Genomic DNA, 16,781 nt, shown 5'->3' with positions numbered 1-16,781 from the left:
AGCAGTGGCCTGAAACGATGAAGATCGAGTAAGAGGGACGGCTGGAATAGTGGATCTCATGGTTACTAGAACAACACACTCCCCCAATCAGAGGCGTCTAAAGTGACCTGGGATATCGCCCATGATGCATTGCTCTCCCCGATGACCTCAGCCCCACCAACACCTGATCACAAAACCTTATCAATAAAATGTAGCGCTCTCTCTCTCAAAAGGTAACCAATTTGTTAACATAACATGGGGAGAGTGATCGTTTGTGTGAGCCTCGTCAGCCTGTGTGGCTAACGCCCACAGCGTTCAAACAGCTGTGGTTCTCCTTCATAATAGTTAGGCATCGTCTGATCATCAAACCCTCAACACGGTACTACCACACACCTGTACATTCATGCATAAGCTGACACACCACACACCAACATGACAAACAGCTCAGTCCAACTCTCGACAGGAGATACCGCCTGCCATTCCTCCATGTATTGATCATAGAGCCGTAGCTGATTATTGATACTTGGAAATATTCTCCGGAACCTATAGATCCTCTATTTTTTACTTTACAAATTGAATCAAGGAGGAAGAAGAGTGAAGAAGCTCAGCGTATTTACAGAAATAACGGAAAGGACGTGCTGATTATTGCTATAGTTGGACGAGAATGTTCATCCAGTGATGATGAGTAGGTGGAGGGAGGGCATGTTATTTATAAAGCGTGTCAATATGCCCCCATATACCACAATGCAAGATGGCCGACACCTTTTATCTCAATCTGAGTGATAAGTGAGTCCGTTATGCTCCGTATGTTTTCATAAAAGGAGAAAGCAATTTTGTAATTTGTAATTTAACATTTAATTGTAAATATGATAATCTAGTCACAATAAATTGTGGGTACCATCGTTTTTTTTATGGATTTGGATTTTTTTCCTGCATACTTAATTAATTTCAAATGGTCTATTGTTTAACAAACAAAAATAACAATCTCTATTCCACCAGACACACAGATGCATACACACTGAGACGTACACACCACACACGCACACACAGACACACATGTAGACGCGCGCACATACATGCACACACACACACACACACACACACACTCACACTAGCTTTAAATAAACACATACGTTTCTTATTATAATAATACAAATACACCACCTGCAAACAATGACAATTCACTTTGACATTTAATGGTTACTAGAGGGGAATCCAGGTTCAGTTGTAATGTTGAGTTTCTGCTCTGTGACCTATAATATGTACCAAGAAGAACACTGCACCAGGTAGTCCATACAGTGTGTTCACAAAGCATCTGCACCATGCGGCCTCAACTCTTTACCCGGAAAAACTTCTTAGCCAATGAAAATGTACTCGTCAAACTAGGATATTCTCTGATTGGTCAATCCATCAATCAATCAATCAATCAATCAATCAATCGATAAATCTATCTCAAATGTACAATCTTCATTTGTAAAAGTAAATCTTCATTTGAGCAAATAAAAAAAAAAATGAAATCCCACACATAGCAAGTTGAGGAGAACAGGAATTGTAACAGGAGTCATGAAAAATCAAGAAACAAACAAAGAAACAAAACAAGTCAGAACACAAAAAAAGGCTGAAACAGCTTAGAACCAAATCAAACGTCAACAGAAAAACGTACAGACAAAATCATCTTTTAAAAACCCTGTATGTGTATCTCAACACGATGACTCAGTTTCCCACTACACACACCTGTGCGATATTGAAATATTTTACATAGAAACTAATCCCAAATTTCCGAGACACTTTTTACTATTCTCTGTTCTTAAGAATGGTTTGGATAGAGGGCTAGAGGGAGGGGGGAGGTTTGGAGAAAGGACTAAAGAGAGAGACAGAGAGAGAGGGATGATTGACATCTTACAGGGACTATTAGTGTGTTGCTACTGAATTATCCTGGATGGCAGGGCTGGCAAAGGATGTGTGTGTGTGTGTGTGTTTGTGAGTGTGCGTCCGTGTGTGTGTGCAATATTGTGTGTACGATAATGTGTGTATATGTGTGTGTATGTGTGTGTGTGTGTGTTTGGGAGTGTAAGAGTGTGGGTTAATGTGTGTGTATGTGTGTGCGGGTGTGAAGGGGGGCAGTGGGGAGCAGGTATATTCCGGTTTTACCCGGGTCTCTGAACATCCGTACTGTACGATTGGATCGGAGCGGTGGATTCGTCGGGAGAGATCTGGGCTCAGCTTATTGGTCAGGACAAATTGAGACAGATCTTGGGTCATCTCATCGGTGGTGACCGATCTGGGGTCATCTCATTGGTCGGGACAGATCTGGGGTAAGTTGGAGCGGGAGGGGAATGTGAATCCACTGGTGTCTGGGATTACCGGTCTGTTCTAGAGAGAGGAAAGGAGTCATAGACAGAGAGGTACAGAGAGTGAGACAGAGAGAGAGAGAGTAAGAGAGAGAGAGAGAGAGAGAGAGAGAGAGAGAGAGAGAGAGAGAGAGAGAGAGAGAGAGAGAGATAGATGGATAGACAGAAAGACAGTCAGGTTTTAGGTTATACACATGAATCCACTAAAAACAGGTCATTGATAATGGATTAAACGCTGACTGTGCAGATTGTTCCTACCTGAGAGAACACAGCAGTCACAGACCTTCACACACTCAGTCTTCTAGAGCCACCATGCCCTTCACTGGATCCTTCACTCTCATCTACAACACAACAGACACCATTGATATCTCTCGCTCTCATCTATAACAAACTGAATACATTTAAGATGGACAGTTAAAACCGGATAAGGTAGGGTAAGGGAAGATAAGACAAGGTAGGACAATTATCGTCCTAAAGTTAGTCGACCGGAGAATTGAAGATGTTTGCCAGCGTTTTCCTGGTCTACATGTTGAATTCTGGTTTTGAGTTTGATTCAATTTTTTTTAATCAATCATTTAATCTATACATAATAACTATATAATAGTTATTATGGTTGTTAACTTCTGGCTTTGAGGTTTCTAACTTCTGCTTTTAAATTTGCCAACTTCTTATTTTTAAGAGCAACATGCAGGTCCTTTTTTGGCTCCTACAAAATAGCAAACTAATGTAGTTATGTCCTGTGGGTATTCCCCTTGTGCTGCATTTGTGTCAAATTACGTACTTTTGTGTCCACGTTACTCTACTTAAATTTGTCTAGATGTAATTCAAAGCCAAACAACATGAATATAGTCTTCACATCGATTTATTTAATTTTTCCTAACAAACATTAATCAGAGGTGCCAACCTGACAGTTGGCTCTCGTTATTTCGAGTTAAGGCCACTAACCTCTTGTTTTAATGTTACTAACTTCTGGTTTGAAGGATTCTCACCGTGCCTAATCGCTTGACTTCTGGTGTTTTTTGCCACGGTTGTTAACTTCTGGTTAACTTAACAACTATTGTTGTTAACTTTTGGTGTTAAGGTGGCTAAATTTTGGTGTAAGTGTTGCTAACTCCTGGTGTTAAGGTTGGTAAATTCTGGTTTTGAGTGCTCTGACCTCGTCTAGTTCTTTGCGTGTCTCCTCCTCCATGCGACGGATGTCCTCCATATTGAGTTCAATCCACCGGTCGATCCAGCAGAACAGCTGGCGGTGGAAATTAGTGAACAAACGCTTCTCTTGCTGTTCAGAAAAAGAGAAAGAGGAAAAACTAAAGACAAAACCACCCACCGTGAATACATCCAGACATGCTGACGTAGCACACAGAGCACACAGATGTATTTCGTTGAGTTTTTTTCAGGTTACAATAATTGCGTTTTTTGCTGTCTGCAGTAATACATGTGTACACTGAAGACCACAAGCTTCATGACAAAGTGACAGCATAATTACATTCCCACACAACTAACATACCTTCTGGATGAAGTTCTCCACCTTATTTTGCAGACCCCACCACTTGAACTTGACTGTGACCAGTTTATAGGCACACATGTGTGGGCAGTCTGTCTTTTTGGGAAGCTCCTTCTGCAAGACGACATCAAAGCGTCGGAGAGGTCAGATGAGTTGGACATTGAACAACTTCGATCCGAAGGGCAGGTGAGCTAAATACATCTATACATGAATCCACTTGTATATATTTAGCTCACTTAGCTTTCTGCTGGATACTGGATATTGATTGGTAGAAAAATGGATGAATAGACGGATAGACAGACAGATAGAAAGATGGCAGGATGGAGAGATGGATGGATTGATGGAAACAAAGACAGACATACAGCCAGACAGACAGACAGCCAGACAGACAGACAGACAGACAGACAGACAGTCAGACCGACAGACAGACAGACAGACAGACAGACAGACAGACAGACAGACAGACAGACAGACAGACAGACAGACAGACAGACAGACAGACAGACAGACAGACAGACAGACAGACAGACAGACAGACAGATAGATAGGTAGATGACATGGTGAAAGATTGATAGATATGTGATTAAGTAGACTGAACCTTCCAGTCGGGCCCCAGTGGCCCCCTGCTGGTCTTGACTGATTTGTACTTGGAGGGGTCCTCCTCTGGCTTGTAGTCCTGCAGCGAGAGAGAGAGAGAGAGAGAGAGAGAGAGAGAGAGAGAGAGAGAGAGAGAGAGAGAGAGAGAGAGAGAGAGAGAGAGAGAGAGAGAGAGAGAGAGAGAGAGAGAGAGAGTGAGAGAGAGAGGGAGAGAGGGAGGGAGGGAGGGAGGGAGAGAGAGAGAGAGAGAGAGAGAGAGAGAGAGAGAGAGAGAGAGAGAGAGAGAGGGAGAGAGAGAGAGAGAGAGAGAGAGAGAGAGAGAGAGAGAGAGAGAGAGAGAGAGAGAGAGAGAGAGAGAGAGAGAGAGAAAGAGAGAGAGAGACTCAGAATTAGACATCCACTGAACTCTGCTGTAATGATGCTTCAGATTAATCATTAGGGACAACGTAGATAAATTGAACCAGGTTCACCTTGGGCTCTACTTGGGTCCTGTCTGCGATGTCGATGTACACAACATCCACCTTTTTCCAGGTATCAGCATCAAGAGCGTGCACCTAGAACACCATGATAGAACACAGAAGATCACTCCTAGAACATCATAATAGAACACGGAACATCTTTCCTAGAACACCATGATAGAACGCAGAAGATCACCCCTAGAACACCATGATAGAACACAAAACATCTCTCCTAGAGCACCATGATAGAACGCAAAACATCACTCCTAGAACACCATGATAGAACACAGAAAATGAAAGTGAACATCTTGATACAACACAGACAACCTCCATGTATTCATCTCTTATAATGTTCTTATTAAGCACACTTGTATCCAAAGCGACCTAGGGTGAGCACAGGTGCATTTTATGGAGGAGCGGGATGTGGTTACATCAGACCTAGCACCATGCCAATGGGCGTCGAACACCCTGGCCACTACTCCACCAGCCCCCCCCCCCTCATACCCGTAACAAGTCACTCACATTTTCCTGATGGCCCATGTCCGGTTTGTGCCACGTTTCGATCTTGATCAGGAAGTTATCTTTCATGTACTCGTTCTGGGGGAAGGGAAATGGTCATAGAGCGAGTCAATATCTGCAGTTATTCACAAATATATGTTCTGTTACACCTGGGTCATACCTGTTACCTAGGTGACCCCTGGTACTGTTACACATTCAGCCTTGGTAATAGCTGGAGGCTGGTACTTTATAAGCACTGTTTTAATAACTGGTGTATGTGTTTTCTATGTGTACTTTCTCTATAAAGCAATGTCATGTGTGTTCGAGAGTACCATAAAACACATCCAGGGGGTTATTAAACCACCTTGCCATGTACAGACAGTGTGTGTACATTATAAAGCTAGATAACAGTATTTGTTCAACTTTTGGTTCAACAATATTGTACTCCCCTTCCACATTGGATAGTCTATAGGCGTTGTGGTTCCCACTCAAGCACGCACGCACGCACGCACACACACACACACACACACACACACACACACACACACACACACACACACACACACACACACACACACACACACACACACACACACACACACACACACACACACACACACACGCGCGCACGCACACGCACACACACTGGTGTCTGTCTGATTGTGCCCTCCTCTATTTCCCTGCCATGGATTAGATTACATTCTCCTCTTTCTGGGGAAGTATACCTTACTACACGTCTGCAGTCAGAACACTATGTGTGCCAAGCAGGCCAGGTACTTACAGTGATAACTGATGGGTCCAGGACATGAAGAGGAAGCAAGAAGTGGCAGGGGGGGAGAATAAAAGAAGAAGAAGGTTAGTGATAATATTGATATCAACTCAAGGGGTGAAACGCCACTCTGTTGACACAGGATGTGTCCTTTTAATGTGGGTCTGCTTGTGCGTGTGCGCAACTGTTGGCGTGTGTTTAATCTCAGTACGTGAAGCTCTTGTAACTGCAGCCATCCTCTCTCCCAGGGCACTGTAAATTATTCAACTCTCCCTCAAGGTGAGGGAGAGGGAGTCAGAATAAAGAGAGGCAGAGAGAGAGAGAGAGAGAGAGAGAGAGAGAGAGAGAGAGAGAGAGAGAGAGAGAGAGAGAGAGAGAGAGAGAGAGAGAGAGAGAGAGAGAGAGAGAGAGAGAGAGAGAGAGAGAGAGAGAGAGAGAGCGAAAGAGAGAGAGAGAGAGAGAGAGAGAGAGAGAGAGAGAGAGAGAGAGAGCGAGAGAGAGAGAGAAATAAAGAGAGAGAGAGAAAGAGAGAGAGAGAGAGAGTATGGAAGTGACCTCTAATATTCGGTCTGTAGTTACAGTATTTTTAGAACTCCTTAGAGCTCCATTCAGAACCCTTTCCAATCTAAAGGGACAAAGGTTAGCCTTCTTCACCTGTGTTAGATGCTGTGGTAATTCTACGGTAGCATCTAAGCTGTGACTATTACAGCTTTTAGCTTCAAGGTAGCAGGTCAATTAAATCCTTTCTGTACATTATAGCACTCTGTATCATATTCTGTGAATAACACAGAATATGATACAGAGTGCTATAAGTGCTATAGAGTATTATATGATCCATTATTAGTGTGGTTATTATTAGCAGTAGTTGTTACAATTGTTTTGGTATGTCTGAAATTGGTAAAGAATATAATAAGTGCCTGTTCGACAGTATGGGGAGGCATTAGATTGTAGTTGTATAAGTAGTATTAGCATTGGTAGTAGTAGTAGTAGGATTATTATAAGTAGTAGTTATACCTGTACGGCAGTATGGGTAGGCATTCCAGGCTTTCTCATGGATATTCAGAGCTGATGCTGGGGCCAGCATTCGGACAAACGAGGGCACTTTACTGTGGGAGAGAGAGAGAGAGAGAGAGAGAAAAAGAGAGAGAGAGAGAGAGAGAGAGAGAGAGAGAGAGAGAGAGAGAGAGAGAGAGAGAGAGAGAGAGAGAGAGAGAGAGAGAGAGAGAGAGAGAGAGAGAGAGAGAGAGAGAGAGAGAGAGAGAGAGAGAGAGAGAGAGAGAGAGAGATACCTTTAAACTGACTGTATTGTGAAATGAAATTGTGAGGTAAAAAAAAGAAGAGGAATAATCATCCAGTTAGGCCCCTTGAGAAATTAACTAACTGACTAACTAAATTGATGGGGGACTTGTTTACCGGTCGACTAACTCGCTGGCTGACCACAAGGTCTAGTATGGTGGATACAGCTAGAGGTGTGGATATGTAAGTACTAAGGATGGTGAGACCTACAGGTAGAGATATGGATGTGTGCAGTACTAAGGATGGTGAGACCTACAGGTAGAGATATGGATGTGTGCAGTACTAAGGATGTTGATGCCTACAGGTAAAGATATGGATGTGTGCAGTTATAAGGATGTTGATACCTACAGGTAGAGATATGGATGTGTGCGGTACTTACAATGTAAATATTTATGGAGATTCAGATTCGAGTCGGGTGATGGTGTGGTTACCTCTGCAAGTGATAGATTTTGTGTGTGTACTGTCCCTTCTCTCCGTCCTTTTCGTAGGGTTCATTCTTCAGGACCTCCACCCCCTCCCCTCCACCCGTCTCATTCTTACTGGCCTCGGCCACCGAGTACAGCTGGCCCACCTGGTACTGGAGCCCAGAGGGGTAGAGAGAGAGAGTTAGAACAAGAGGGGATTGGTTTGAAAATTGTGGTGACCCTTAATGACTTCAACACATTGTATAACCTTCATGTCCTTGTGAAAAAATATAGCCTAAAGAGGAAGTAAACAATGGAAAACCCAACGTGTTTTATGTTCATAGGGACTTTTAAACAATGTGGCATATGAATCAATTCTGCATAAATCTGTCTTATAATACAAGAGATTTTTGATGCATACTATAAATCAATCAAGTTGTTTGTTTCCCAGTATTTTGAAAGCCCTCTAGCAGTCTCCACCAGGACACTGTGTCCATAACTCCTTGTTTGATTATGCTCTCCTAGTTGTTTGTTGTGCACACAGTCTACAGTATACAAAAGCAGTGTATAACATACATGTAAATAAATGAGTATTCATCAAATCTAAAACATTTATATCATTTCTTGACAGTGACTCTTTTTCTTCAATTTTTTTTTTTTTGTCATTATATTAAGGACCCACGCAACACGCGCGGGTTAATCCCCCTGGTCAACAATTCCCCATGCATTATTTTCACGTGGGCATGTTACATGTGCATCCCGTGATTCATACAACTCCAGAAGAATGGATTAAACACGCTGATCCTGGCTCGCGCTCTTCTTCTCTACCGCCGCGTTATCTCCTGGTTAATCTCTTACTTTCTTACTCTTGTTCTCACTCTGTCACTCGCGCTATTCCTCTTTGCCTTTTTATCTCTAATTACTTGTTAAGCATTTGAATACTTTGCACTTACTCTCCTTGTGAAAAGTACTTTGTTTATAATAATATTATTATTTAGCGTACTTATTTTGCAGGCTCACTTGTGCTGCATTCTCCCGATGCCCCGCAGCTAACTCAGGCTTGTTCTGCTCCTTGTGCACACTTAGGTGTAGAGCCAGGACAAAGGCTCCTGTTCATTTCCTAATAACTTTTAATGCCAACTTTGCACTATAATTAAACAAATACACACACACACACGAACACACACACACACACACACACACACACACACACACACACACACACACACACACACACACTTATTGTGTTAAATCCAGAGAAAAGATGGGGGTGGAAGTAGGTTGTGGGTTGACCTCTTGTTCCCATGGCTTTTCCTGCTCAAAAGCAAATCATTGCAACAGAGGCATACCGACACAACAAGGCTTTCATTGATGTGAGGACTTAGGGTTACGCGGAGCAGCAGTGACTAGCTCTAAACCAGCCTTGAGGTGCTTCGTGTCAGAACCTTTTAATTCCAGAGAGGCTTTAATGCACAATGTCTTTCTTGTCGTTTGTCATTACATTCTGAACCTTTTATGTTTTCCCTTTGACAAAATATAAAGGGGTATGATGTGTAAAAGACACACTGTCTTTAAAAGTATTCTACAAGTCTACATGTCTTGGATTAAAGGGAGCTTGTTCGATTTTCGATGTATAAGATTTGAAATGCAGAGATTTTCAACAGACATTTCTTGAGAATGGAGGTGACCTTCCAGTTCAAGCTACACAAACACACACACACACACACTCAACCACACAACCATAAACAGAAACTCACATATGCATGCAACAAGACGCACATGAAGTGACTTACCTCCTCGACAGAGATAGGCAGGATTACTCGGCTGTGGAAGGAGAGAGACAAGAGTTACTCTCAAACCCTTGTCTTGCTCGTCCAAGAAGAACAATCTCTCCTGCTGTTGCTGAGTGAAACGGCAGATCGTAGGGATGGATGTGTCAGTCCTCGGCCTGAGTCCCACACAACGCAATCAAACACATAATTCAAAGATATTTTCAACCCAAGCCATAATTTTCTGTCTGTGATTCATGCATTTGTGCCTAAGGGCAGCAGGACAAAACAGAGAAGGAAGGAGAAAAACCGAGCATAGAACCGCATGTCGGAAGGGAAGAGTGGCATTACAAGTTGTGATATATGTATGATATGTGGTTAGCAGCTCTGAATCAACTGTTATGGGTCGGACTCGGTATCACACCTTCTCTGCAACATCTCCTTATTAATTAATTTATAATGCGCAGGCACTTAAAAAAGTTATTGTCAAACACAGTGCTAGTATAATACTTCCCTAATACTGTTCCTCTTCGATATTATACCGTATAATTGGGGAAATATTAAATTGTCGAATGCCAGAGGAAAAATAATGTGGCTATAGGAGAGTCACTGGAAAGGATTCTGCAGTAAGTTTGGGAAGAGAGACAAAGAGGAGGAGCAGGCCTTCAGAGACTGGGGTCCATTCTCCAGTACTTAGTATTGATTACAATTTCATTCAACCAGCTGTCACTATCAAATTCATTCTGCAATTCTCCCATCTTCTGTTGCATTTTAAATAAGAAAAAATTAAGCCTATTGACATATTTTTATTACAACAAATTAAAAATGTGTCTTCTTTCTATGCTTAATTAAATGTATTAAGGTGTTTATTTACGTGTTTAATTAGCCAGATAAATACTTGACCTTAATAAAACATTAGGCTACATTGTCTACAGGTAGGCTGTCTGTGTCAGCCTAATTCCCTGGCAGGTGGCAGGTCTTGAAAGTCAAGTGCAATCCAATATTTGGTCCATGTTTTACTTGACATTTATACTTTAATTATTCTGTATTCAATGGTCGCTAGTGCCACTGGTCCCTTTATGTGTCATAGAAGTTGTCTGTGTTTGCTGTGCGCGCCCGTTCGTGTCACTCAGTCGTGTGACTGCGTTGGAACATCGCACGTCTTTGCAGTATGACCGCGAGTGAATTCTCAGTTTAGTCATGACTTTTTCATTCATTTCTACATGCCTAGCGAGTCTTGTTTCTCCCCACGTAATTTAAATAAACCATCCATATGTATGGATTGACACCATGCCCATTTGCAGAATTGATACCGGAGGCGATGTTTTAGAATGATCGACCAAATGAACTGATTGAAAACGATATTCAACGCTTAAATAATGCTGCCAAACAACGAGGCCTGAAATAGCAATGGCATCGAACCGAAATGCCCAGATGTCTCTCCTCGCTACCAGCACTCCATGCTAGCTCAAAGCCGTCGCTTCATCTGTCCAACCAGCCCGGCTTATGGAAGACCCAACACAATATTCCCTTTCCTCGGGGGGTTGTTCTCTTCACTCTACGTAGCCCACCCGTCAACAAGATAGCACACACCATTTAGCATCCATTCCTCCAGAGACAGGTAGGAATGCTACTCGGTGGTTTCACCTTCAGAGCCCATCAATAACACGGCGGGAAGGATGTGGGCACGCGCCGCGTCACCTTACAGCTCCCTCTGCCTATCACACGCACAAGACACTAATCAATCAAAAAGCATTTTGTTATCAGCCAAGCCCGAATTTGAAATCACATTTGATGGTTTGTTGATTGGAAAGGCCACGTTGCAGCCTGATCCGAGACTTGTGATGCAAATGTGAAGGGCACAGCACCCATAAGGAAGGTTGCTGCTTTGCACATGTAAATTAATAGCTTTTCAACGCTGATATGTGTGTGCATTACGCGTGTACGGAATGTGTGGCGTAAAAGCCGCACAGATTAATTGCTAAAGCGATGGGGAGATAACCCCATCTGCACTACTGTTATCCCTCCATCGCGCGACTGGCCACAATGTCAGTGGCGGCGCGAGATACGCTGCCTGTACATCAATGCGAAACCCGAGAAATAAACCCACGCAAACGGCTACTTACAATTCCTTTATAAGCATGTTGCCGTCCAATACGTCCCCGAATAACCGAAAAGAGGATCCAGGATTGGGTCGATCCCTCCGTCTGTTGGTTTGTGCCTTCTAGCTTGATCTATTCCACCTCTCCCCTATGTCATTCTACCTCCTGATTTTCTGTTTTCTTGAAATTCACTTCCTGATCCGAGCCTCGGCGCGGCGTTGCCGTAGAGCGCAATACACAGTACCGTAGCCCACTACACTTTGTGTGTCATCGCTCTGAACATGACGTTGGAAGTGGTTCATCGCAATAGGTCGGAGCAACGACTCGCGAATCCTCTGACGGAGGAGAGGAGGCACGGGGACCACCGCTGCTACAGCCTATAGGATGGCGCTCCGCGTGACGCAATGACAATGCATCGAGAGGTCTTCTCGGCTCCTATCTATCTCCGGTTGTGTGTGCGTGTGTTTGTGCCTGCGTATGTGCGTGTTTGTGCGTTTCGTGCGTGCGTGCGTGCGTTCTCTTCCCAAAATTATGTAACGTTGCACTGGTGGCGTATTTATAGCGCATCTGTATCCGTCGATCAGCATCCGCTTATCATTCATTCCTTTCTCATCAGCAGCCACTGAATTGATTCTACAGACAATCCACTTAATAAGTGGGCATGCTTCTATTTAAAATGGAAGGGTGAACCCGACACCTTTGGATCCAATAATAGCCCTAAACAGCTATACTTATGGAATCAGAGTAAACCGCTCGAATACTCAAGTAATGCATTTACACATGTAATTCACAAAATCGAAATGACGTTCGTATTGGTGGCAACAAGCTACATCTCGTCTAGTAGTCTTGTCAAGTCTGTTATAATGTTTTCTCGTCTAGTCTTGAGTCTAGTCAACTTAAATCCAGCCTAGTGACTATAATTTAGTCTAGTCAGTTCAGCCTTGGCCCTTGTGTCTAGTCAATGGCTATGTCTAGTTTAGTGTAGAAAGGTCTAGTGGTACTCTGATCAGGTCAAGACTAGTCTGTTGACTAGACAAGTCTAGTTTGGTCATAGTGTCTAGTCTGGCCTAGTCTATACTCTGGTTTAGTGGAGGAGCTCAATCTGCTTTCTGTTTGCGTTCCATGATCCCGGTTTCAATTTGTGTTTAAAAGGAACAGGTGAAACTGAACACCATGACCACCGCTGGAACATTGAACTAAGGGAAAACAGTGACATCGAGGGGATAGAACAAACAACTACACCCTCCCTGTATGGGCTACTCTACACACAAACCATCGTCATATAGTTGGATTTAAATTCCTTTTGAAACTGATAAACCTCTTTATTCATGCATGTGCTTTGTTATTAGTACATTCCATAACTTATTAGGCACCAGAGGACACGTTCATGACAAATTCAGCCCTTTAATTAAATCAGTACAACTTTATTTTATGTTGAAAGGTTGTGTTAACACTGAAGTAGCCTATATTCGAATACAGCCAAACGACCGGTCCGACAGTAATAAAACAGCGCATTCAATAGATGGAAATGGAAAAGTAAATTAAATGGAAAATAGTTCTAAGATTAAATACACAGATGTTTATAATGTACGTTTAAGGGGTGATGTTACAGGAGAGGGAGTTTACAGTAGCATGACGGGTGATAAAGTGCTGAACTCAATCGATGATGTTGTTAATGTGACTTTTATAAAAGAGTAGGCAGGTTTAAAGTGCTGCATATACACCTTATGAATTAGAGTTTACCTTGAATATAGGTTAAAAACTTTCAGTGTGGTTTACTTATTGTGTATAAAGTTACAAAATAATCATTTTTTTATTTTTAAGTTGTCCAGAAGGCAGACAAGGCACATGTTAGGTTAAAAAAAAAAAAAAGACAAATAAGGTTTGAATAAATAATGGTGTACAGTAAGAAACTATTTAAAAATAAACATTTTAAATAATCTTTTTATAATCCCATGGCAGTGTTTCCAATGTAGGACATAAAAGGCCACTTGAAAAGAAGGGCTTTGATTACATGAATACAGTCGATTCGCTGACCCCAAACAATTCATGTTGTTATCATGTATATATACACTTTACGAAACCATCTTAAAAAAGATTTTCCTGTCAGGCATTCTCTAAAATACATATTGGTCCAGTAGCATCATATTACAGTTTCAGATTATTACCAATCAATGGTTTTCAATATTTCGTTTTACAAGATGTGATCACGATGATGTGTTCTGTTGGAGTTTGCGTTGGGAGTATATCATTAGAAAAAACTACACACAAAACAAAAAATAACTAACAACAGAGCAACAACAGGATACTTGGCTTTCCTTGGCGTTTCCTGTGTCTGTTCTCTTAAAAGGAAGTGATGTCATCATGGAGTGGTTCCCAGTTGTAAACAGAGGGTGGCCGAGGAGGAGCGGGAGAGAAGAGCAAAGATTCGGGGGGAGTACAGAGACAGGGCCTCATTCCTTTCACAGTCACTCCTCTACTTCTTCTCTCTCCTTCTCTCTCTCCACCTTCAGTGTCTATTTTGTTTCTTTAATACTCCCAGTGGTCATACCTTCTTGTTTCATGCCAACGTCAGTCTCCAGGTTGTTTATGTTGATCTGTGTGCGTGTTTGTGTGTGTGTGTGTGTGTGTTTGTGTGGGCGACACCTAGGTGGCTCAGATATCTTGTGGGAAAGGACAGAGGTGGCTTCTTGATAGCCGTTCCCAGCCGCCCCTTCCTTTGTGAACATGAATGTGTTGATGTATCACATGTGCAAGAGAATCTCGCTGTGGCTAGACGAAGGCCTCTGGTTGGTCGGAGCCATTGAGTTTGGTGTAGATCTTGGCGTAGTTCTGTTTCTCCTTGCGCTCCTTGCGGAGGCTGCGTCTGTAGAAGACGAGGTAGAGGGGCAGCAGGAAGCCCAGCATGCTCACCCCCAGCAGGCCCACGTTTATCTAGGGACCACAAAGCAGAGGTCAGCTTCAGGGCTTAAGCATCATATCTCAGTAGGTCATTCACACACTGTGCTTATTATTTCTGAATGCGAGCCTACATGTGTGTACGGTTCTGTATGTTTGATTCTGTGAATCTGTATACAAGCATGTGTGTGTCTTTGGTTCTGTATATGTATGTGTGTGTGTGTGTGTGTGTGTGTGTGTGTGTGTGTGTGTGTGTGTGTGTGTGTGTGTGTGTGTGTGTGTGTGTGTGTGTGTGTGTGTGTGTGTGTGTGTGTGTGCGTGGGCAGACTCGTACCCAGAGTGGGTCTCCCATCAGTGGTCCCATCATCGCCATGTAAAGCGGCATCTGCAGCAGAGCGAACACAGCGCTGACCAGGGACTGCATGCCCGTCAGACTGCCGAACTGGGACGAGGGGTACCTGGAGAGAGAGAGAGAGAGAGAGATAGAGAGAGAGAGGGAGAGAGAGAGGTTCATTCATGACTGCAGACTGGCCTCCCACAGATGGCCCTCAGTTTGCTACCTCAACTGAGCTGTTGTGTACATGCGCTTTGAGCCCTGAGAACTCCAGCCAAATGCCCAAGAGCAAAGAATATCACACTCACAGATAAAGAACACATACACACGCAAATCAAAGACAAACACATACGCACAGAAACACTTAAATGGACACTATCGGAAACTTTATTTGGATCTAGCTGGCATAAACTTCTCAGCGGGTAATATTACTGGCTCCATATTGTGACCCACCCTCGGTACTTACACAGCAGCATACAGCCCGCCGACAGCAGAGTGGATGAATCCTCTGACCACCGTGTGCAGGACAAAGGACGCAATCTAAAGAAGAACGGACATAAAGGGATTTACACAGATCTTGAATTTCTCAGCGTTTCAGGAGTCAGGATCAGACAGATGTATTAAATATTTGTCTTCAATGTCAACATCTTTGAAAATCTGATGCAAGCAGGCATTCATCAATTTTAGAATGTACTGTCATAAAAGTAACAATTAAATCGTCCGTTGTTTAACAGTTGGCTGTTTCTTTCATCAACAATAAGGGGAAAATCGACAACTCACCTGGATTTCTAGATTGGGCACTAGAGAGGTGACCCCGAAGCCAACCAATAGGAGGTTTGTGAGAATGAATGCTCGCATGGCATTGGTCACCTTCTGGATTTTTTTGTCTCTGACTTTTTTCTTGATATCGTTCCTAGGGTTGAACATGGGATCAGTTTCAAAGACAGATGGATACAGAATCACATACTATCTGACCTCTATCGGGACCATCTAAACCCTACTTTTGATCCAAGATATCACAGACAAAGTGACTCACTTGCTGCAGTTGTCCTTTTCACTGTCTCCATCATCACATTCCTTCAACTTCCAGTCCATGATCTGACCGATGACGGGTGTGGTCATCAGACACAGCAGCTGCAGAATGCCGAAGATTGACGAGTATAGACTCACTGGGAACGCCAGGAAGGAGAGCGCAGGATAAGTCAGTCATGAGTGGACACGTATGGGAAATGTGGGTATCACAACAAGACAACAAGAACATTCAGAGGAAAATCCGGTCAAACATCAATATATATAATACAATTATTTGAGAACTGCAGGAGAATGGGTAAGTATCTATGACCAATATTAGATAAGAGAAGTTAGTGTGGAAGGTAAATAAACAGGACATTAGTACATGAGATGGTATTTTCTATGTTAACAGCCAGGGCTAGGTTAAATGTTATCCATCCTCTCTAAGAGCTAACAGTAAACTACTGTTTAGGGCTTACCGACTTCCCTTTTCTCCACTGAAAATACAACCGAAAACACAAGTCAATTTACCTTAGTAACACCTCTGCATTTAAAAAATGCCCTAGAAACTATCATACAGTGAAAATGTATAAAAAAATGACATTTAGGCATTTAATTCGGAAAAGATTATCATAATAACATCAAGACAAACAGGCAGCTAACCCGAACATACCGGTGTTGAGGTCGCCATCGCTGAGGGCCTCCAGGATGTTGTTCATGGCCCCCATGTAGAAGATGAGGCGCAGCTGGGTGATGGACATGGTGACCAGGGTCAGCACGAACATTGGGCTTGTGATGCTCTGCAGGAACG

General features: G+C 42.9%; 2 protein-coding genes across 4 annotated transcripts in view; both read right to left on the bottom strand.

Moving 5' to 3' along the window:
• Positions 1-1,153: 1,153 nt before the first annotated feature.
• pitpnab (phosphatidylinositol transfer protein, alpha b) lies at positions 1,154-12,198 on the bottom strand. Of its 2 annotated transcripts, none has more exons than XM_030361613.1 (12): positions 11,752-12,198; positions 9,650-9,680; positions 7,884-8,029; positions 7,171-7,262; positions 6,169-6,176; positions 5,412-5,486; positions 4,902-4,985; positions 4,433-4,510; positions 3,838-3,948; positions 3,487-3,609; positions 2,589-2,671; positions 1,154-2,352 (listed from the first exon to the last, which is right to left on the bottom strand). In XM_030361613.1, the coding sequence occupies exons 1-11, from the start codon at positions 11,766-11,768 to the stop codon at positions 2,624-2,626; spliced, it is 813 nt and encodes a 270-aa protein (XP_030217473.1). In that variant the 5' UTR covers positions 11,769-12,198; the 3' UTR covers positions 1,154-2,352; positions 2,589-2,623. The 2 variants fall into 2 exon arrangements, with proteins under 2 accessions (XP_030217473.1, XP_030217474.1); XM_030361614.1 differs by having other exon boundaries at positions 1,154-2,347.
• A 913-nt stretch (positions 12,199-13,111) lies between these two features.
• slc43a2b (solute carrier family 43 member 2b) overlaps positions 13,112-16,781 on the bottom strand; it is a 13,008-nt gene continuing 9,338 nt past the window's right edge. Inside the window, exons 9-15 of one of the 2 annotated variants that reach the window (XM_030361504.1) lie at positions 16,644-16,781; positions 16,450-16,467; positions 15,996-16,128; positions 15,740-15,872; positions 15,426-15,499; positions 14,960-15,083; positions 13,112-14,661 (exon numbers count right to left, since the gene is read on the bottom strand). The exon at positions 16,644-16,781 is cut by the window's right edge and continues 6 nt beyond it. In XM_030361504.1, the coding sequence (XP_030217364.1) occupies positions 14,500-14,661; positions 14,960-15,083; positions 15,426-15,499; positions 15,740-15,872; positions 15,996-16,128; positions 16,450-16,467; positions 16,644-16,781 (782 nt within the window). In that variant the 3' untranslated portion in view covers positions 13,112-14,499. The remainder of the gene's footprint in view (positions 14,662-14,959; positions 15,084-15,425; positions 15,500-15,739; positions 15,873-15,995; positions 16,129-16,449; positions 16,468-16,643) is intronic. The other variant, XM_030361505.1, reaches the window with a different exon arrangement.

This window comes from Gadus morhua, chromosome 7 (assembly GCF_902167405.1).
Source record: "Gadus morhua chromosome 7, gadMor3.0, whole genome shotgun sequence".
Classification (NCBI taxonomy): domain Eukaryota; kingdom Metazoa; phylum Chordata; class Actinopteri; order Gadiformes; family Gadidae; genus Gadus; species Gadus morhua.
This window is presented reverse-complemented; position numbering and strand designations above follow the sequence as displayed.